The sequence below is a fragment of the Numida meleagris genome, chromosome 8 (genome assembly GCF_002078875.1).
Source record: "Numida meleagris isolate 19003 breed g44 Domestic line chromosome 8, NumMel1.0, whole genome shotgun sequence".
Classification (NCBI taxonomy): domain Eukaryota; kingdom Metazoa; phylum Chordata; class Aves; order Galliformes; family Numididae; genus Numida; species Numida meleagris.
Genome location: NC_034416.1, coordinates 11,078,794 through 11,099,681, shown reverse-complemented (window position 1 = coordinate 11,099,681; position 20,888 = coordinate 11,078,794). Strand labels below are relative to the sequence as shown.

Genomic DNA, 20,888 nt, shown 5'->3' with positions numbered 1-20,888 from the left:
ACTCTGTTAATATCTCCTTACAAGCATTAGCCACTGAATTGTTGTATAATATGAGTAGTGCTTGCCTGCAGCACCATAATAGCCTTTAGATGTTGGATGATAACTGTGATGTAGCATTGTGGATGGGAAGGCATGTTGTGAGACTGTTCTTCTTTAACACGATACAAGTTATAACAATATAGTTAAGCTTGCTAATGTTCGTGGATGGATACTCGTGCCCTGCAGTTTGTTTAGATAACAGAAAGAGCTGTGTCTCCAAACTAAGGAAATTCTGCTGGGTCCCTTACCGAGGAAATAGGAAATCCTGTTTGGAATGGGTCCCTGAATATGTAACATACTTCTGGGAAAACTTCTGTGTATGTAACAGAAGTTATGCATACAAACAGAAGATCTTTCATGTAAGCTCTGCCTGATTGGAGGATTACCCCATGCATCCAGTGCTGCCAATGAGAATACTGCCTAACGGTAATAAAGCTTCTGCTGTTAAGTCTCTCTGCATATGCAGTACATTACCATACATATTCATTCTTTTTCAAGGACTCTTCAATATATGCTAATGTCCCTTTGGGCGTGCTCAGTGGTATTTAGGGTGGTCAAGTGTCCACCGACTTCTTCCCTGTTTTTCCCCATCAGCTTTATCCCTGAGACCTTTGACTCACTTCCAGCCACTTTTTCCCAATTTGGAAAATTTCCATTGCTTATTAGATCATAGCGAGCAGATTTTAAAGCACTATCTGTGGAACCCAAGGAAAATGTCCTTGCACCTTTTGAGGCAAAAGATGAAAGTGTTCTTTTATGACTCCAATGCTTCTTACAAGGCAAAAGAGAAAAGTATTCTAAAGTACTGATACTGAGCTGCTCTAATGCTCCACCCAAGTCTGTGACGATGAACAACACCCACCCAGTAAATGGTGGGCGTTCTCTTCTTTCAAGAGAAGCTGCGAGAGGAGGTGAGTGCCTACATGGGCTGAGCTGGCTGGGCTGGGGTAGGGGTGGGGAGGGGCAGAGAGCTGGGGAGGGGGGACAGGGGTAGAGCAAAAGGGACAGGGACAGAGTGAGGGGGATGGAGCAGTGGGACTGAGGCCATGGGGACAGGGGGCCCCGCACTGCTTCCCACGTGGTGCTCCCTTTCTCCCTTATAGGGAACCAGGTTCTGCTCCTCCAGCTCAGCTCTCTTGCCCAGCCCTATAAATACCAAACAAGCTCTTCTGAAGGTGTCTGTACAGCTGATAAACAACGGGCATCCCTCCCCATCCCTGAAGGAACTACGCCCAAGCCCCTTATTGCCATTTGCTGGCATCACCCATTCCTCCAGCATTATCTGTGAGGTTTTGGGGAGCCCCCTCACACACAGAGGTGCTTATCATTGGGCTCAGGGCTGCAATTGTCCATAAAAGACCTTTTTACATCGTTCATTTTTTCCCCTTTTTCTGTTACTCTCACTTCTGTTAGAGCACAAAATGAAGAACCCAAAAACGGGTTGCTGCAGTCTGCGGTAGCTGTGCTGATCTCACAGCTGTCCTGCTGCTCACAGAGGAGAAGCTTCCTTGTTTGTACAATGTAAGAGGAGAAGCTTGCTTGTTTGTAAATGTAACTCTGCTAGCAAGGAGCGTTTCTCGCTTTTTCACTATTTTTGGCAGTTCAGTCAGAGCTGGCTAAACAAGACATTTCTCACAGCAGGGTTTCCTGTTTGCTAACGTATTTCACCCTCTGAAGCTGTGGGATGATTTGCATCTCTTTCTTTTTTTTTGTCAGGGGAGTCCATAGATAATAGCTTCGCAGCAAGCTACTACAAAACAGGCAGGCTGGCAACAAGAAGAAATATTTGCCTGATATCTATCAGCTCCCCCCATATCTGTCCCAATTATACATGCTGGAACCATATGTTTCTGAGTGCATTTCTTCCTACTGAAGATCTGTTGTTGGTAAGCTCAGGGGCTTACCATGAATGCACAGTGCTTTAGTGTGGCATGTGTCACAACCCGATTCTGAGCTACCCTGGGAAATGTACGGGCATGGCAAGGTCTGAGATCCCCTAAGTGTAAATTCAGGTGAAATGGCATCAAACAATCAGTTAAATATTTACTTATATCACACTACAATACTTAGATTGATACGTCTACTCCTTACTGATGGTAAGCCGTGATGATACGGCGTGACTTGAAAAGAGAAAGATAAAGGTAGAGAGATAGCACCACCCTTGGATCCAGCCATGCCGCATAGTTAGGGCCATTGCTCCGGTGGTGGGCACGCAGCTAGACTGCCACTCTTCTGCCTCCTATGTGCTTCCCCCACCCACTGCCCCCAAGGAGGATTTCTGCCAGCAGCTGTAAACAAGTCAGAGGCTCTCATAGATGGCAGGCCCTCTGTAATGTTGTGGTCGAGGCATGGCACCACCTGTATGCAGGAGGTCACCTCCTGATGAGGGCAGATAATTACTGACTGCCCATCCCACAGCTGACCTGCTGTTAACCCCCTCACCCCCTCCCCCATCCTGGCCCAGCCCAGCTCTGCAGTGGACCACATGGGCAAGGCTGATTGCAGCCTATCTCAGAGCAGCAGCTGCACGGAATATTTGGTTTCATTTTTGAGGGCTGCTAGCTGCCTGAGGTGGGGAGTATTTCTGTTCCTTTTTTTGAGCCACAGAAGGAAACCCCCTCACCTCATGCTGCTCTTGTTTAATTGGAGTGGCTGCTGATAGTGTCCCATAAAAGCATCACAGAACTGGAAAGTGACCTCTGGAGATCATTGAGTCCAACCCCCCTGCTAAAGCAGGTTCCCTACAGAAGATTACACAGGAAAGTGTCCAGGCGGATAGCGAATATCTCCAGAGGAGACTCCACCACCTCTCTGTGCAGCCTGTCCCAGTGCTCTGTCGCTCTCACAGTAAAGAAGTTTTTCCTCATATTCATATGGAACTTCCTATGTTTTAGTTTGTGCCTTTTGCTCCTTGCCCTCGTGTTGCCCAGTACTGAAAAGTGCCTGTCCTCCCATCCACTCAACAGGGAAGTGCCTGCCTGGTTTCAAAGTTGATTGCCTGCCTACTCTCTGCTATGATGCTGTTTTGGCTTTAGGATAAAAACAGTGTGTCATGGTTTTATGATTTTCGGTTATTGGTATTCCACATCATAACATCATGTAGTGGATATACCTGGTTCTCAGAAGAGAAGGACTACTACAGTCCCCACGGTACTTTGCTCTTCTGTTACCATTTTCCAGCCGGAGGGAAAAGATAAAAGCTCGCAGTATAAAAACTTGCAGATCACAAGACCTCGTCCCATTTTCCGCCGTCTCTCATCTTGGCAGCACCTCGCTCTCCAGCCGTCTTATCGTCGGTAGTAGAGTAAGGCCTACCTTGATTTTTGGGACATTCTCTCTCTCTGTATTGGATTTATCAGCTTAAATTGTAATTATATTGTATTATAGTGTGTTGTTTGGCATTCCGATATCTTATTTAGTAAATTAGTTTGTTTCTCCTCAGATTGTTGCCGCTGTTCTTTGCTCTCAGGGCCATCTCCTTACCCTTTTCCCCTTTTCCCGGGGCGTGGGCCCATGGGTCTCCCGTCCCCTTTGTCACGGAGCCGGGCCGAACGCCTGTAAACCGTTGACACAGTGTTGAAAAGAGGCCCATGTTTTACTGTTGCTGAGCAGTGCTGCACACAGCCAAGGACCTTTCAGTTCTCAGCTTCTTGCACTGTGCTGCCAGTGAGTGGTTGAGGAGGCACAGGGAGCAGGGAGGGGATGGGCCCAGGGCAGCTGAACTCAACTGGCCACAGGGTATTCCAAAATACTTGACATTATGCAGAAAAAATGTGAAAAATGGTGAGGAGTTGGCTGAGCAGCTGCTGCTGGGGAACTGATGGGCGTTGTTTGGCAAGTGGGGAGCAATTGCCTTGTGTATCACTTGTTTTGTGTATATATATATATATAATTATTACAGTTTTTTCTCTTCCTTTACTTTCTTAGTATATAATTTTTATCTCAACCCACGAGTTCTGCTTTCTTTCTTTTTTTTATTCTCTCCCCCATCCCTCCGGGAGGAGGTGGGGTGAACGAGTGACTGGGTGGTGCTGAGCTGCTGCTGGGCTGAACCACACCACCACCCTGTAGATATTTCTAAGCTTTGATAAGATCCTCTCTCAGTCTTCTCTTCTTCAGGCTGAACAGCCCCAGATCTCTCAGCCCTTACTCATAAAGGAGATGCTCCAGGCCTCTCATCATCTTTGTGGCCCTCCTCTGCATCTAGAAGTTCCCTGTCTTCCTGGAACTGAGGAGCCCAGAACTGGACACAGTGCTCCAGATGTGGCCTCACCGGGGCAGAGTAGAGAGGGAGGATCACTGCCCTCGTCCTGCTGGCCACACTCACTTTAATGCACCGCAGAATATAATTGGCCTTCTTGGCCACAAGGGCACACTGCTGGCTCTTGGCCACACTGTCGGCCACCAGGACACCCAGGTCCTTCCCTGCAGACCCCCTTTCCAGCAGGTCAGCCCATCACCGGTACTGATCAATACAGTCATTCCTCCCCAGGTGTAGGACTCTATACTTGGCCTCATTGAACCTCATCTGGTTCCTCCCCACCCAGCTCTCAGCCTGTCCAGGTTTCACTGAATGGCAGCGCAGCCTTCTGGTGTGTGAGCCACTCCTCCTGGCTTTGTATCTTCAGCAAACTTGCTGAGGATACACTCTACTCCTTCATCCAGTTCATTGATGAAGATGTCAAGCAAGACCAGACCCAGTACCACCCCCTGGGGAGCACCGCTAGTTACAGGCCATCAGCTTGACTCTGCACTGCTGATCACAACACTCTGAGCTCTGCCAGTCAGCCACTTCTCAATCCACCTTCCTGTCTGCCCATCTGTCCCACACCTCCTAGAATTATCTACAAGGATGTTGTGGGAGACAGCGTCAAAAGCCTCACTGAAGTCAAGGTAGACAACATCTGCTGCTCTCCCCTCACGTACACAGCCAGTCATGACCTCACAGAAGGCTATCGTGTTGGTCAAGCAGGATTTCCCCTTGGTAAATCCATGCTGACTACTGCTCCACCTGGCCAAATGGAGAGGATAACTTGCACACCAGCATTTTCCGCTTGCACTCCCAGGGCTTTATATACTTCTTTGATCCTGCCCATGTTCCAGGTCCCAGTGTCATGCCCACAGGAAAGAGCAAGAGCAGGAAGCGATCCGATTCATGCTTCTGACAAGCCACAGCACTCTCTGGGCAGCACCCTGGGTATTGGCTCCTGGCAGGCAGCAGGCCCCTCAGGGCTCCCTGTGAGGCCAGCATAGGGGAGCCTCACTGCCTTTGAACACAAGGCTGTCTTTGTGGGCCTGTCCTCCCTCTCCATGTTTAGATGTTTCCAATATCTGCCCCCGTGGAATGTTTTAGCATTTGCTGCCAATTTCCCGCTGCAGCAAACATCCGTGGGAGGAGGCAATTTTTGGTTCCTGGAACAGACTCCCTTAGAGAAAACAGCTTGATTATAACAAAGTGATGTAGACAAGAATTCCTTTTCCCAGGGCCCTTATAGGGGCCCCATTTCTTCATATCACAACCTGAGAAGACGGAGGAGGGATTTGTTTTAAAAGAGGCATCTGCAATTTGCAAAGGAACTGCATCAAACACCTGCTTGCAAACTTGCCTGGCAGTGAAGCGACACTGCCTGGGCACCTGGACGATGCTGATTGTGGCCAGGAACATTTCATTTCTTGTCTGAGGGCTGCAGCTTTGTGCAACCTGCCTGAGCTGGAGGACATTTCTATTGCTTGTCCTGAGCCACCAAAGGAAGCCCCTCCAAACCACCATCCTTCCTTCAGAGGAGCCTTTCTTGCAAACTTGCCTTATTCTTTACTGGAGGAAACTCAGCTCCTCCCCGTGTGCGCAGGGAGAGCTGGGAGGGACTCTAGGACCCAGCTGTCTTGGTTGGGAAATAGAATATGCCAGCTGGGATTTGCTTGGAAAATTGAAATTCTCCATCTCTAAATGGCGTCCGCCTCCTCCACAACCCTTCCTCCTACATCCTTAAAATAGCAGCACATACCAGCAAAGAATATCTTTCTTGTTTCCCTTTTAAAAGCCTTAACTGTTTCTTGCCCAAACTTCTGACAGCAAGAGGATGCCAGAGAAAATGGCTGGAAAGTGGCTGATTTTTGAGTCAGCACCCCCACAGCCCTTTGCCCCATACTGTCCTCCAAGTTCACAGGCATTTTGCAGAGGGAAAGCAAATTTCATTTCCCACTTTTTCTCCACTTCAAAGAGTTCACGGAGGACAGTCTTTGAGCCCATGAAGCTCCACCAGCAGCCCTGAGTGTGTGCATTCAGATACAAGCCTTGCCACCAGGGCTCTGTGGCCTGCAGCAGCTGCTCTGCCTCAGATAATGCAATGCACAGAAGTTCAGGTGATTTCCTGTAAAAGCTCATTTCTTGAAGTCCTTTGATTAGGGCAGAAGCCAGGGAACGGCCATCAGCCCCTTGGGTGGTGGGGGCAGCCAGAACTGGAGGTCTCCATCACAGGCTTGAACATGAACTACTGGAACAGGTTGCCCAGGGAGGTTGTGGATGCCCCGTCCCTGGAGGCATTCAAGGCCAGACTGGACGTGGCTCTGGGCAGCCTGGTCTAGTGGTTGGCGACCCTGCACTTGGCAGGGGGGTTGAGACTCGATGATCTTTGAGGTCCTTTTCAACCCAGGCCATTCTATGATTCTATGATTCTATGATGTGCCCTGCCAATATCTTCTCCCTTTGGGTTTTGGCTACTTTTGGGGTTAGGATGCTGGGCTGGGTGTGGGCTCAGAGTGCTCCTGGGGCAGCTCCAAAACTGAAATGGCTTTTCGCTCCCTTTCATTCAGTTGCTCTGAAGAATGCTGGGGCCCATGGAAGCCAACTGGATGTTGACAGGAGGTAATGTCTCTCTGATGTGGGCTCAGCTTTCAGCACAGGGCCTCATCTCTGCATCAGAGCTTCCTTTCCCACCAGCCTCATGTTGTTTCTAAATCAGACCTTGCCCCTAAACCAGTCCCTAAACATGTCCCTAAAACAGACCATTTTCACCTCTTCTGGTCCCAGCTGAGACTTTAATTTCAGGGTGATGAAATCCCTTTGCCAAAAATACAAGCTCCTCCATGATCCTCCTTGTTCCAGAGCTTTGCAAATCCCAGCAGTAAATGCAGTCCCTGTTGTCCAGATGCCAGTGCTTGCATCTGGGCTCTGCAAGGCAGCTTTGAGCACGGTTGCACCTCATGGCAAAGTGCATTGGGCACAGGCAGTTTGTGCTTGAGATCTCCCATGCAAACACATCAGTATTGTGCATACTGGGGTTTCTAGAGCGAAGAAAGAAAGTCTCCTAAAAAATACAGGAAGTCCAGAGAGCAAAAGCTCAAGGAGTCATGAGACAAAGCTCCAATAGGCCGGGAGCATTCACTTTGGAGAGAAGTGGCTGGGAAGGAGATGGGATTGAGGTTTTCCAAGTCATTAAGGTGGTGGATAAGGCAGATGCAGTGCCTGCAGCCACTTGAGAGCTAAGTCATCTTGAGGAGATGAGGGAATGTGCTCAATCTGAGGAAAAGCGCTTCAGTATATGCAGAGAGCACGCCCATTATGGCCAGCAGCTCTATAAATGAATGCTAAAGGTACAAGGCGGAGCTGCAGCATTGCAGATCTGCAGTGAGTGGGAAGGGGTGCATAGAGCAACAGCACTGCAGCTCCTGCACTGGTCTCAATGCCATGAGCAGGAGGTGCTGACGGCGCTTTGCACGGTGTCGTTTGCAGGTGGGGACACCATTCCTAGAGAACCCCTCTGAGAATACATTGCTGCAGGAGGAGATCAGACCTAGTGAAGGCTTGAAGGCACCCGCAAGTCTTGGCCATGTCCACCTCACACTGTGAGTATGAGAGGGGAAATCAGCTGTGCATGTCCTTGGACTGGGTGCTGCTGGGCAGCCGTCCTGCTTCAGCAGAGCTGGGAGAGATGGAGGGCAGGTCCTGAAGCATTTCCATGCTCCCTTGCACTTCTGTCTTGGTCAAGGAATGAGCATCCTGGCAGGCGCTGCAGCATCACTATGCCCAGGTACCACCAGGTCCTGTTGCTGGGACAGCACAAGGCCCGGGGGGTGAAGCTGTGCTGAGTGTGGTCCCATTGAGCAGAAACCCACAGTATAGTGGAAATACTAATTCATGGCCTGAAGAAGTGACTGAGCACCTGGTGGGAAGGCAGGGCCAACCCAGGGGAGCTCAGGCACATGCAATGAACCTGAGTGACTGAAAGGGGAGGAGCCAGGATCCACCCCTTCCCAAACCTCATTTAAAGGTTGGCAGGGGGAGGTAAGGGGATCTTGCTGGAGATCCTTGCCTGTCTGAGGTCTCCTGAAGGTAAGTACTTTCTTTCCCTTATTTTTGTGCCCATGGCTGTTGCATTTGATTAAATCCCCACTCTGTGCAGCCTGGGACCTTGCTGCTCTGCTGTCATTGTTGTGCTTTCCATTGCATTACACCCAGTGGGTCCGGAGACTTTTTCTCATTCCAAAGGCAAAGAATTGTGTGAGCTTGCTTAGAAACACTTATATAATGGGCCTGCAAAAGTGATGTTTTTATCTTAAAAAGAAAAAAGGGAGAAGTAAATCAGACATGCGGCTTGACAGGGGCCAAGAAATCAAAGGGTCTATGAGCAATTCAAGTTGTATTTTGGGTTTTCTTTTAAACTAACCCACCATGCTCTGGCATCTCTCTTGTTTCCAGACCTGTTGCTGCTTTTGCTGGGATCCTCTCTTGGGGTGGAAATCGTAGAAAGAAAATTTGCAGCAGAAGGATCCTCTGTCATGATGCATGCACCGGCCATCAGCAATGTGAACATCACTGAGTGGGAATACATAGAGGGCAGCACGCCCAAATTCATCTTGCAGTACTATGCCCACCAGCAGGCTCCAATCATTTATTCCGCGTACCAAGGCAGAGTGGTTTTCTACCAAACGAATGGCTCACTTCTCCTGCAGCAGCTGCGGGAGGCGGACAGCGGTGTCTATAAAGCAACAGTTGACCTGATGCAGGAAAAAGCAAGGACAACCATCCTCGAAGTGATCAGTAAGTAAAAATAGCTTGAAGGGATGTTTGATAAAGGTTTACCGTAATTGTGACAGATGAGACCACAAGTATGCATCCTCCTCACCTGAGGAGGACTGTCTGGTTTCATCACTGCCTTGAGAGACGGGAACAGGAGATGGTAAAAGAATAGCTGGGAAAGCGTAGATGGTTAGGGTGACAAACACTGTCCTGATCTGTCCAACTTCCCCATCAGCTGTAGGGGTTACAAAATACATAGAAGATACAATGCCTTGAGGAAGTTGAATGAAACAAGGTATCATGCAAGGAAGGGACATAAGAGTTCCAATAGCACAAAGTAGGTAAAACAGAATATATTTTACCCGTGGGCCAACTGGAAGCCAAGAAAAGAGATCGAAATCTAGGTTTTTCCAGGTTTGGACAGGAAGGTGAGCATTTTCTGTATACCTTTAGCAATTTGCTTAGCAGAATAACCACTGTCATCAGTCTTTAGACAACAATTGGAGTCATTCAGTTTGCCACAGACACTCCCTTCTTTGGTTAGTAAGTAGTCAAGAACCCTGCATTGCTGGAATACTGCTGCTTGCATCTGTGCAAGGAGATCAAGGGCATGAGCTGTTTCATTAGTAGTAATTTTGAGGGTGGCTTGTAATCTGATAATGCAGTTCAGGTTATAAATGGGCTCTTGAGAACAACTAACCCATTCGTTAGGGTTCTGGGTAGCTGGCCCATAGCACTTGACTACGTGCTGAGGTGGCCAGTCATCTTTACCCCAAGTTTGGACAATACCACTTGTTATGGAGGTGTCAATGAGCTGTCATTGTCACCTGAGGTCATCCTATACTTTGCCACCTAATTCATCACCATGCTCCCTCAGGAGCAAAAAGAACATTGGGTGGGTTGTTCCCACATAACATACCCTGGTCCAGTTTGCAGGTAGTTGTATGTAATGGTCACAAATCAATAATGTCCCTTTAGTGCTACTGATTCATTTTCAAAAGATCTGTTCCATTCCACAGCAGCTTTATTTATATGTTCCTTAGCTTGGAAGTATGTGGTGTTGAGAAGTCTGAAAGGATGTCCTGCTGTGTTACAGTTCCAGCCTTTATCAGTGCCACTTTGTCTCCTCACTGCTTACAACTCTAAGCCCCAGCATGGAGTTTCCAGATGCAATTCATACCTCTAGCTTCGTGAAACAGGGTGTTGGTTGTGGAGGTCCAAAAATAAGGAAATCCCTTCCCCGTTCCTGAATGATTATGCCACCTCTCTTTATAATCAGTGTGGTTTCCTACCTCATAACCCATTTTTCAGTTGTATACCTTCAGGTCTCAATGCTTCTGGAAGCCCCCTAATTAAAGGGGTCATCCTCTTTGGATAAATGGACATAATCATGGGTGATTCATGGTGTGGCTGAAGCTTTCTATCATCCATAAGTTGGAGCCAAGCAGCCTTTTGAACACTTCCTACTAATTGGTCAACTGTCACAGTCACAGCAAGAGGGTCTCCCCTTTCTAGCTGGTTGAGACCACCTACCCAACAGGCAGCCCTCCGCGTTAAGGACCAGGGGGCCTGACTGTTACCAGTAGTCAAAAATACCTGTTGCAGAGGCAATCCAAGGGAGTGCTGCCATGTCACTCTGTTTTCCAGAGCCTGTGCCCCAGCCTGAGCTCCTGAAGAACTCAAACCTGAATGACTCCTTCATCGAGCTGACTTGCTTGATGCCCAATGGAACCATGGCTGCCGTCTCCTGGAAGAAAGACGGACGTCCCCTTCCCCACAAAAATTATCAGCTCCTTCAGGACACCACTGTGTTGTGGATAAAGAAGGGAGAGAAGTCGAACTGTGGCTCCTACTCCTGCAATGTCAGCAATGCCGTAAGCTGGAAAGAGGCAACCTTCAACCTGACAATAACAGGTGAGCATTGGCATGCTGTGGGGCCAGTGCTTTGCCACGTGTCTCGGAGTTGTCCTCAGTGTTAGTTCCCCTCACCTCACTTGCAGGTCTCTCGCCTCCTCTCCATGATGCACTGAGGATGACTGTGTCTGCACTGGTGCTTGCTGTCATCGCTGCCATCAGCTTTGTTATCTGGCTTCTGCCAGAGAAGCACAGACTTGGTGAGTGCCCACACTCAAATCCCCAAATTGAGCCCGCTCTCCATGCCATGGAGAGGACAGAAGGTGCAGTAAAGCCTTTGTCTACTAACCAACTTTGGTAGCTGGAGGAACCTTACTCAATGTTCATGGAGTTCATACACTTCTTCTTAAGCATCTGTACATTGCACAGAAAACAAAGCTTCCTAGCAGCCATTAATCCCAAATGGCTTTGGGAGAAATAAGGCTACTTACGGTATGTATACAATGCACACCATGGTGTCGTGGTATGAAGGATACTAGTCTTTTCCATTTCTTGAGCATCCCTGGCCTGAAATAGAACAGGCAGGACATGAAGGGCTTCCTGCACGAAGGTGCCAAGAGCTGATCCAATACCACGTGGCATTGGTTTTGGTGACCAAGCTCTCTGGCGTTTGGGTCAGGACTCTGCATGATGCTGTGCATCCGTACCCAAGCCTACAGGTTAATGTGGGTGCTTAAATGACAACCAGTATTTTTGGTTAGCAGAAAGCAAACCATAAGACCTAGCCAGAAGAAAGGCCTCCCACAGTCTTTGTAGTTTTCTTTGTTGTTCTTCTACCCATCAAGAACAATCCCCAGTGTAAGGGAGACCCTCTGGGGAACAGAGGTGAAGCCCTACAGTACATGGAAAGATTGTCCTAGACTAACTTGTCTGCCAGTATTAACAATGGAGTTATGAAGTAGGTCCTGTTTTGGGGGGTAATCTTTCCTGAGGAGCACTACGTGCCCAGTGTTTGTGGTGAGAACTTGCACCATCTGGGTTCTTTGTGAACTGGGTCTCCAGGAGAAATCCAGTGCTAATCAGGTTACTATAAGAGACAAAAACCTGGGCAGAAGAGTGTATTAAGGTGCCAAACCACGTGAAATTGCTGTCTTGTTCAGCTTAGAGCAACGCCAGACCTGGCTGGAATCCCATTGTCTCTCCTGAAGTCAAACAAAGCCCTTGTAAGCCCATCAAAATCCTTTGAAGTCCACCAGATTTTGTCACTGGGGGGTTCAAAACCTTGGGGATTTGATTCCTTGCAAAGAAAATCTGTGCTTTTTCCTTCACGTACCACACCTCATCGGTGAGGTCCTGAGCTCCAACTTGAGTATGATTGCCTTTTTTAACAGGAGTAGAAGCACGGATATGGCTAACTCTACCCATCATAGGGCTGCTGGGCGTTTCATGTCTCCTCTTGTTTGTCACCTCTGTCACCTGGATGCAGGAAGAAGGTAGGATTCTCTGAAGCTGTGTATCCTTGTCTGATGTCCTGGTAGCTGATTGGCAGAAATCAATGTTAGGGTTCATGGCTCTGTAGTCTCTGCCTCAGCCAGGAGAATCTTTCCCATCCCAATTCCTTGTTTCATTCTTTCTTCCATAGGTCCTTCTGCTGCCTTCATCCTGCATGGGCTGTACTTCCTTGCTGCAGTCATGACCATGGTGCTGGTGGCAATGATCTCACAGTGCAGACTAGAAGCACTCACCTGCTGCCCAGCCCAGACCTGTGAGTTGCTGGTGGCAACCCAAACTCCTGGTTCTAAAAGCCCCATAAGAGCCCAGGAGTAGCCTCTGAGGTTATCAGTACAGGAGGGATGAATGCTGCCGTGGGGCACTTCCATGCATGGTGCCTGTGTCCTGCTCCCCGCTGATGCCCATCTCTGCCCTGTACCAGCTCCTCCTCACCATTGCCTTCCCACCTACCAGAAATTCTCCTCTTTCCAGGCCGCCATGTCATCCTGTGCAGTTCAGCCATGATGTTGGGAGTCAACTTGTCGTTCTCCTGCCTTTTGCTCCACGACTTCCAGCAGGTCCATGGTAAGGGCTACTTGGGTTTGCACTGCAGTGCCCTTGATTTCCTAGTGGGGAGGGCTGGGGTGTTTGTGGGCAGAGAGACTCTGTGGGTGGCTTTGCAGGCTGGTGCTTCAGGAAGGGGATCTGCACTCAGGGTAGCCAAGGCAATCCATGTGCTGAGCAGGGAGGGAACGGCAGGGCAAGGTTTGCCCCTGGAGCTCGAATGTGTGAAATCCAAGGATGCTCCTCTCCATCCTCGTCTGGGACATTCCATCTCTGGAGCTGGTTAAGGGGGATAGAAGAGTAACCACTGACACTTCTCTCTGTCTCCCCGGCAGAGCGTGGCTGTTCAGAGCCTGTTGATGTGATTGCCAGCTGCATTTGTACTGTACTAGCAGCTCTCCTGCTGCTGCTGTTCTCCTTTTGCTGTAAGTACCCAGTGGTTCACTTCCTAAATAGCTGCTTGGTCACCAAGATCCTGGGCTCAGCTCTCACATTCTGACAACAGCCCCTGAGGAAAGGGGAATCCCACATTTTCCCAGGGTATGCAGAGCATTTCAGAGTCCAGAACAGAGGAAATATTGCATGGCATAAAGCCAGTGTGTGGCAGGTTAGAGCTGCAGGGCTTGCAAGCAAGGTGGGTGTCCACTTCTGCGCTGCCTTCTTGCTCTCTGTCTGACGCAGAGATCTTGCAGTTCTGAAAACAGAGGGGTTCTGCCAAGTGAAAGCCTGTCACACCCATTGCTCCCTACAGCCCCATTTCCTTCCCATGCCCCTTGAAGCCCACGCAGTGTTGGAAACCCAGCAGCTAATACCCTCTCCTTCATTTCCAGATCACAAGAAGAAGGTGGATGCCATGCACAGCAAGCAGACCACAAGTATCCGTGTAACTCCCTGCCTGCCTCAGTGTCTCCTTCCCCTGCTATTGTTTCCAAAAATCCTCACTATTTAATGAGGAACATGCAATGCTCAGCAGAAAGCATCCGCCCACCTGCCTTCCTGCAGGGTGACATGGGCTTTGTCACTACCCCGGGGGGGGAGGGGAAACCATGAGTCTGCCCTGGCCATAGTGTAGTTGCTCCCATGGGCATGTTGTGGGGAGCTCTCATGCCAAACATGCATGTTAATTTGGGTACAAACATGCTCCTGTACCACACCTCCTCCAAAACACAGAGCTGCAAGTGAGGGAAACCACAGATCCACAGCATCATCATTATATTTGCATGCCTTCATACTGCACCCTTCAGCGCCCAGCTCCATGCCTCAGATCCTGCCTCTATGTTTCGGAGATACCAGGGGGCTCTGAGAGTTGGGACTCCTTCCCTGTCCTGCAGCTGAGTCACAGGGTCCTTGGGGCAGTCCTGTCCCTCCTCAGGAAGGGATCTTGGTGCCATCGGGGATTAGGGCCCACTAAAAGGGATTAGAGCACACCAAATGGGATTATAGCCTATGAAAGGCTATGATTACAGACACCAAAGGTTCAGTTCCATGTTTTTGCAGGTGAAAGAAGGTCAAGGACTGAACCAAGACAAGAAGAGCAGCCTGTCCCTTCAGCATCCCAGAGATGACATCACACAGGAGCCAGAGTGAAAAAGAAAAAAAAGGCAAGCTCTGTCTGCTCTCTAGCAGAGCTTGGGACAAAAATTCAGCCGAAATTTTTATTTAAAAAAAAAAAAAAGAGAGAGAAAAGAAAGGAAGAAAGATACACATTCCAGTCTTATCTGTGGACAGTTCTGAGAAGTTCTGTCCAGCTGTCCCAGCTATGATGTATTGCTACTGTTTGTCAACATAAGAGCAGTGCTGGCCCAGTCAATATTTTTTGGCTTCGAAAGATTCCTGATCTGTTTTGCTTTCAGCACAGCTTCTGAGAATTTCTGCTTCCTGAGCTGCTTTCTTGCTGTCTCCTTGTGTGGTGCCTTAAAGCTACAGCCATTGTGTCCTCAGACCTGACAACTCCAGCACTGTTCTGTGCCTTAGGGATAGGACTGTTAATACAGCTTTTAAAGCATCCCTCACCTCAAGTGCCCTGAGCTGATTTCCATTCCATTGACCCAGACTTGTCCCATTAAACATCAGTGTGCAATGGGCGCTGTCTGGGCGACTCCAGGAAAAGGCAAGGGCGCAGTGCAGGGCTAACTCAAGTAATGGCAAATAATTGTGTGTGTTTCTATAATATACAGCTTTGCTTGCTGTTTTGAAAAAGAAATTTGAGAATAGGTTTCAAGATTGCAAAAATTATTTATTTATGTTTGACACTCCATTTTCATTTCCTGTGAATTTTCAAATAGAATGTATTGAGTTGCAATCAGGCCTTCAACTAAAAAATCTGATCATGTCTCTTTACCAGACTTTCAGAAGCCCTCTCCTACCCAAGAGAAATACCCCTTGCTTCACAGCTGTGCCTTATTTATGTTAGTGCTTGTTGGTAGTATGTGCATTTGTGGAAAAAGTATTGTCAAGAAGAATACATTAGCTTTCATGGGAGGAGTAAAATTTCAAAGTTCTCAGACCACTGCCACTGAAGCAGCCTGATGCATCAGTTTCACAAAGACAAGGTTGTATATCCCACTAATTTTATAGTTTTGTTGCTCTTTTTTAAAAACAATGTTATTTCTTAAAAAAATAAATTTTGTTACTTATGTGCATTAGCTATATTATATACTTTACTAGCATTACTCTGAAAATAATGCCACCTATTTTATGATGTTGGCCCATGATGTTGGGGGGTGGGGAGGTGTTTGTGCGATAGCAGTAGAAGTTGAGCCTCCCCACCAATATTCCTTTACGTTTTGTTGCCATGTGACAGAGGGCAGCAGAGGGGCAGTCTGACCAAATGGTGTCTGACATGGAAGAGTATATGACCAAAGATGTGGAGCTGAATCTTTCCATGTGGGGGAAAAAAAAGTACCTATTGACATTCAGCACCTGATGAACGTTTATGGAGACCAAACAGTGTATGTGAGTACAGGGAGGAGGGGGGTGGTGCATTTCAGCATTGTGACAGTGGAACACCTCCACTGGTGCATGCTTTGACAAGTGTGGCATGCAGGCTCTTATTCATTGCTGGTGAAAAAGCATAGCTTGTGGTGGTGACTATGTTGAAAAATAATGCTTCCTAGCTGGTAATTTGATCTATCCAGTACTGGTTTTATGCTTTTTTATCAGTTGCAGTTTCCATGAAAATACAGCCAGCTCAAAACAATTCCTCTTCACTCAATATGGTCTAAAGGTTGGGCACCAACTTACTAACATGTTCTTTCATGAGGAAAAAAAAAAGGAAAATCCCTTTAGTTCACAGTTTCCTTCACTTAGCTACAGCTGCCCCAAAAAACATATCCCATGTGGCTCCTGGCTGTGTCCCTGGTTGTGCAGAGGGAGCCCCATGCTCTTTGGGACCCAGCTCTGGGGCTCGATCCTACCCCAGCAAGCTCTGCATCACGCTTTTTGAGTCCAGGGCGTGGGAGGGAGCCTTAAACATCCAAGCTACAGCTCGGCGATGCCCCGGGTTGTCGCAAATCCCATCCTCAGGGCAAGGAAAGCCCCTGTCCCCTTGTCCAGACGCCTCCTAACGGCCAAGACAGAAGTTCTTAGAGCCAGGATCCAGACGTTGCAATGGCACAACCCTGTGGTAGCGAGAGGAAGAGCATTACAGCATCTTTTCTCCAAGCAAAGAACAAAAAGGCCTGCAAAACTACCTGGCACTTTCTCGCTTTGTACACCAACAAGCTGATTCACGTTTGAGCAGAATTTTGTTATTTATGTCTGACAGGAAAAAGGCCTTCTGCTCTACAGGGGACCATTTTGCATAGAAAGGAGCTGCTGCCTGCCACACATCCAAACAACATCCCCACACTGGAAGGCTTACGAGCCCAGACAAATCTTGCATCTTAATGGCCAGCTTCCAGTGCAAAGTTGTCATTTCCTATGCCCGTATACATAAGAAACTTATCCCTATCTTCCCCCCAACAGCATTAACAATGATTTAGTTATGTATTAGCGTTCTCCAAACCTGGAGGAAGCACAAAGACAGATTTTTATTTTTCCTAGGACTGAGTGAGAGCAGGGATGTATTGGTGCCTGGAGCACTTAGGAACATACCTGCCCAAGCGTGTCTTGACAGAGAACAGTCCTGTTCACCTGCATTGTGGTCTTGTTTCATGATTTCTGGATTAACTTCCAGAATTTCAGGTAAATATAATATTCTGCAGTAGTCCCAATGTATGCAGTTTGGTATTGCCTGCAGAAGTCAAAGTGGTTGTCGCAGCTCTAAGAGCCCTACACTAATTTGTTTCAACTTGAAACTACAGGGATGTTCACTTCCATGGGGAATCAGAACAGTTAGACACTATATTCCTAATCAATCACTGAAATGTGGGAGTGTTTGTTTGACAAGCTCCACGTTAACATGTTTCTGAACAGAACTCCTTTTGCCTTCTTCAACTCTTTTTTTTTTCCCCTAAGAGGTGAAATATTTTCTTTGTCTTGCTAGATCACTTAAAACATTTCAGCTTAACACACCTTTGAAACTGCCAAGCTGATAGCATTACTCGTGTTGTGTGCATGCTGGACTGGAAGGAGGGCTTCCAAATCAGAGGTGAGCACAGATTTTTTTCTTCCCTTTACAAATCATGTATTCAACTTCAAAGTTCAAGAGACAAAGATTTTCTAAATCATCGTGTGCAGGTATGCTTTTTGAGCATAGACCTTATTTTCCCCCTTATTTTCTTGCTTGCACGCCCCTACCCTGCCACAGGCTTCGTACCCCACAGGGGTTATCTCCAGACACAAAGACACCAATGCAAACAAACACCAAACAACGTCCAAATTTTGTCATTTAAACTAACAAACAAAAAAACAGCTTCCTCGAAATGTTGTTCTTGTGCTCCATCCCTCGTACAGGACGCACATCTCGGAGCTGCGTGGCGCCGAAGCCCCGGGGGGCTGTCACTGAAGGCCGGGCAGGTGGGGAACGTCTGGAAACGGCCCCGAGCCGGAGAGCGGAGCACGGCAGCACCTTGGACAGAGCCACACCGCGCCCCGCACGGCACAGGTGTTCTGTTACTGTCTCTTCTCGGAAATGTAAGCGCCTGTTATCCCCGTTGTACTGCTGTGGTCTTCGCGTGCGGGAAATAACCACCGTGGGGTACCAAAGCCTCTCCCAGCGTCCCTCGGCTGGCTCCCGCCATGCCCAGTGCCGCGGCGGGGAGCGCCGCGGCCACCATCACGGCACTCCGGACGGACAGCACGGCCGCTTCCGGTGCGAGGCGGAAATGGGTGGGAGTGGCGGCGGCAGCACCACCGCCTCGCAGGGCGCCCCCTCGCGGAGCGGAGGTTAGGAGGGCTCTGGGAAAACAAGTGCCCCCCCCAACCAGCCTGGGACCCTCCCACTGCCCCGATCGCTGACTTTTTCTGGCTGAAGACAAACTGACTGAGTTCTTGTAGGGTGTTGATTCTCATTCCCAACACCCGCTCCTCTCCACATCGGCGCTATGGAAGTAAGATGACAATTTTTGGCTTAAATGTTGACAGGTGAATTTGGAGAACATTGCCCACAAGGTAAAAACTATTATTCCAAAGCGTAAGCCAAGGGCAAAGAAAAATCTACCCTTCAAATTTCTTACAGAAGGAACCCTGTATCACCTGCTTTGAGCTACCTCTGAGCATCTTTTATATCCCCTACTCCCACGTGCCTATGGGTTGGAAACCCATAGAGGCATTGCGCAAGATGTAGTGGATTTCCACTTCCTTACAAAGATGCTTTGTCCTTTCATACCCGGTATGCATGAAATAACAGATCCTTAACATTTGGAGTCTAACATCTGTTGCGTACAGGTAAAGTGGCATTGAACTGAAAATCACACTATGACTTTGTACTTTGCAAAGACATGAACTCTGACTTTAAGAAATAAGTGAATTAAAATATGTTTAGACAAAAAGCAGTTATTTAAATTTGTTAATCCTAATACCACATTTCCCTACCAAAGAGAAGTTTATCTGGAAATGAATTCATGTACCTGTGGTCTACTGAAGGTGACTTTGATGGACCTTAGCATTATTAGAATCACAAAATCATATTATCATTAAGGTTGGAAAAGACCTCTATGATCATCTAGTCCAACTGTGCACCTACCACCAATACTGCCCACTAAAACACATCCCTATGTACCACATCTACGTGTTTGTTGAACACCTCCAGGGACAGTGACTCCCTGGGCAGCCTGTTCCAGTGCCTGACCACTCTTTGGAGACTAAGTTTTTCCTAATATTCAACCTGATTAGTTGTTAAGATTTCTCCAGCCCTGACTGAATGTCCTTGCTTTGGTTTCATATACACTGGGTACTTATCTTTTAATCACAAGTAAAATTACTGGTCATCTTGTTCGTGATATCAGAGTAATATAAATGAGTTTCAGTGTTTTTATTAAATCTACAATTAAGGCAGATTTTGACTTGGCAGTAACAAAGTGGCTCCACTCAGCACAGCTGTACCAGATCACCTTCAATCAGTTTCGCTTGTTCTTGTCTGATTGTTGGCTGCGTGCACCAGGTTGTTAGTAGGCCAAGGCTGAGTGCTGCTTTGCTGAAGAAGGAAGGTGTTGTGCTGAGGAATGCAGTGTGGGCTGCTTGATGCGTGCTTCACTCCTTCCCATGGAACTTGTGCATCTCCCTCACTCCTCCTCTAGAGCTTGTTTATTTCTTCCTTGACATATTTTCCTTCAGAGCAAAATGGTAAAAATCACCTTTGGATTCAACTGCAAAAACAAAAAAGCAAAAACTGCTATGGAATCAGGATGTACTACAACAACTGGCTCGGCAGATCTCATGGGAATGTGGGCTACCAAAGGAAGGTGAGCAGCTGGATGTATCTTTTAAGCTTTTTTATATAGGCGAGGGGAGAATGGAGCTTTGCAGAAAGCAGTCTTAGATCCTTGTACCTACATTGCATGGTGTCCAGAGTTGAACTAGAGTTGAACTAGACCTGATGTCTGAGGCCATGTCCCTAGGACTGGACCAGTGTGTGTGCCTGGACAGTGGATGGCTGTGCAGGTTTCAGGTAACTAGAGATGTCCAGTTACTGTTTAATACTTCTGTGGCTGGAGGTGCTCCTACAGGACAGGCAGCCTGCCTGCCTTCAAGAGTGATCTCCTTACATGGTGGAGTTTCCATTCTGTACCTCACATGTGCTGTTGGTGTACAAGATGCAGGCCATGGTGTTGCCATCAGCCTTTATATTGCAGGGCTTGGGGTGTCTGCACTCCCCACAGAGCTGCTGTCTTTTTGTTTCGAGCAGAGCTGCCTAAAACAGCTCTTTCTCTTCATATCTGTCTACTGGTGCAGGGAGAAGTTATAGGCATGACTGGAATAATTGAATGTAGCTTCTTGAAACCAGCACACAATAAGCAGAAGTTTAGTGACCTACCTTGCAGGGCCCTGTCTGGTTTGATGGCAGTGGTTGCAATTCCTAGTGCATTCTCAAGGTGTTTGTCAGAGATTTTTGATGAAATTTTACTCTTCCTGGCCTTCATCCTTGAAAACAGATGTTCACAAATGTGCATACTGCCAGAAAGCGCTGACATGAATAAAGCATGGTTGTGAAGCGAGGGGTATTTCTCTCTGGTAAGAGAGGGCTTCTGAAAGTCTGGTAAAGAGGCATGATCAGATTTTTGATTGCAACTGCACTGGGTTGGACAGGGCCTTCCTAGCTGACAACTTTCAGTATCTAAAGGGGAGCTATAAGGAAAAAGGGGAGAGACTCTTCAGAAGGGTCTGTTGGTATGGCTAATCTTGTCTTAGAGGAGCATCTTGAAAATCAGCATATCTATCTAGCCTTCTATAAGGGGGATTAGCCCTGTCATTAACTAATGAAATATATGTGAATGGGAGAGGTGGAGTCAAGATCTCATGACTATGGCAGATCTCTTTC

At 47.8% G+C, this 20,888-nt stretch overlaps 1 protein-coding gene across 8 annotated transcripts; it reads left to right on the top strand.

The window, feature by feature from the left end:
- On the top strand, window positions 796–18,900 carry LOC110403157 (hepatocyte cell adhesion molecule-like). Of its 8 annotated transcripts, XR_002441528.1 has the most exons (16): window positions 798–950; window positions 1,453–1,560; window positions 6,853–6,904; window positions 7,772–7,884; window positions 8,738–9,079; window positions 10,706–10,972; window positions 11,059–11,172; window positions 12,304–12,405; window positions 12,555–12,677; window positions 12,896–12,988; window positions 13,303–13,392; window positions 13,798–13,850; window positions 14,465–14,568; window positions 15,771–17,152; window positions 17,454–17,558; window positions 17,864–18,900. XR_002441528.1 is itself a non-coding variant. In XM_021406060.1 (13 exons), exons 4-13 carry the CDS (start codon window positions 7,869–7,871, stop codon window positions 14,552–14,554), a joined length of 1,287 nt encoding a protein of 428 aa, XP_021261735.1. In that variant the 5' UTR covers window positions 796–950; window positions 1,453–1,560; window positions 6,853–6,904; window positions 7,772–7,868; the 3' UTR covers window positions 14,555–15,612. The 8 variants fall into 8 exon arrangements, 7 of the variants coding, with proteins under 7 accessions (XP_021261735.1, XP_021261736.1, XP_021261732.1 ...); XM_021406060.1 differs by lacking the exons at window positions 15,771–17,152; window positions 17,454–17,558; window positions 17,864–18,900 and having other exon boundaries at window positions 796–950; window positions 12,307–12,405; window positions 14,465–15,612; XM_021406061.1 differs by lacking the exons at window positions 15,771–17,152; window positions 17,454–17,558; window positions 17,864–18,900 and having other exon boundaries at window positions 13,798–13,842; window positions 14,465–15,612.

Excerpts from the sequence above, each read along its gene's own strand:
- LOC110403157 (XM_021406057.1), top strand. Across the intron at positions 12,406-12,554 it reads CACCTGGATGCAGGAAGAAG|GTCCTTCTGCTGCCTTCATC; the intron begins GTAGGATTCTCT and ends TTTCTTCCATAG. Across the intron at positions 12,678-12,895 it reads CTGCTGCCCAGCCCAGACCT|GCCGCCATGTCATCCTGTGC; the intron begins GTGAGTTGCTGG and ends TCCTCTTTCCAG.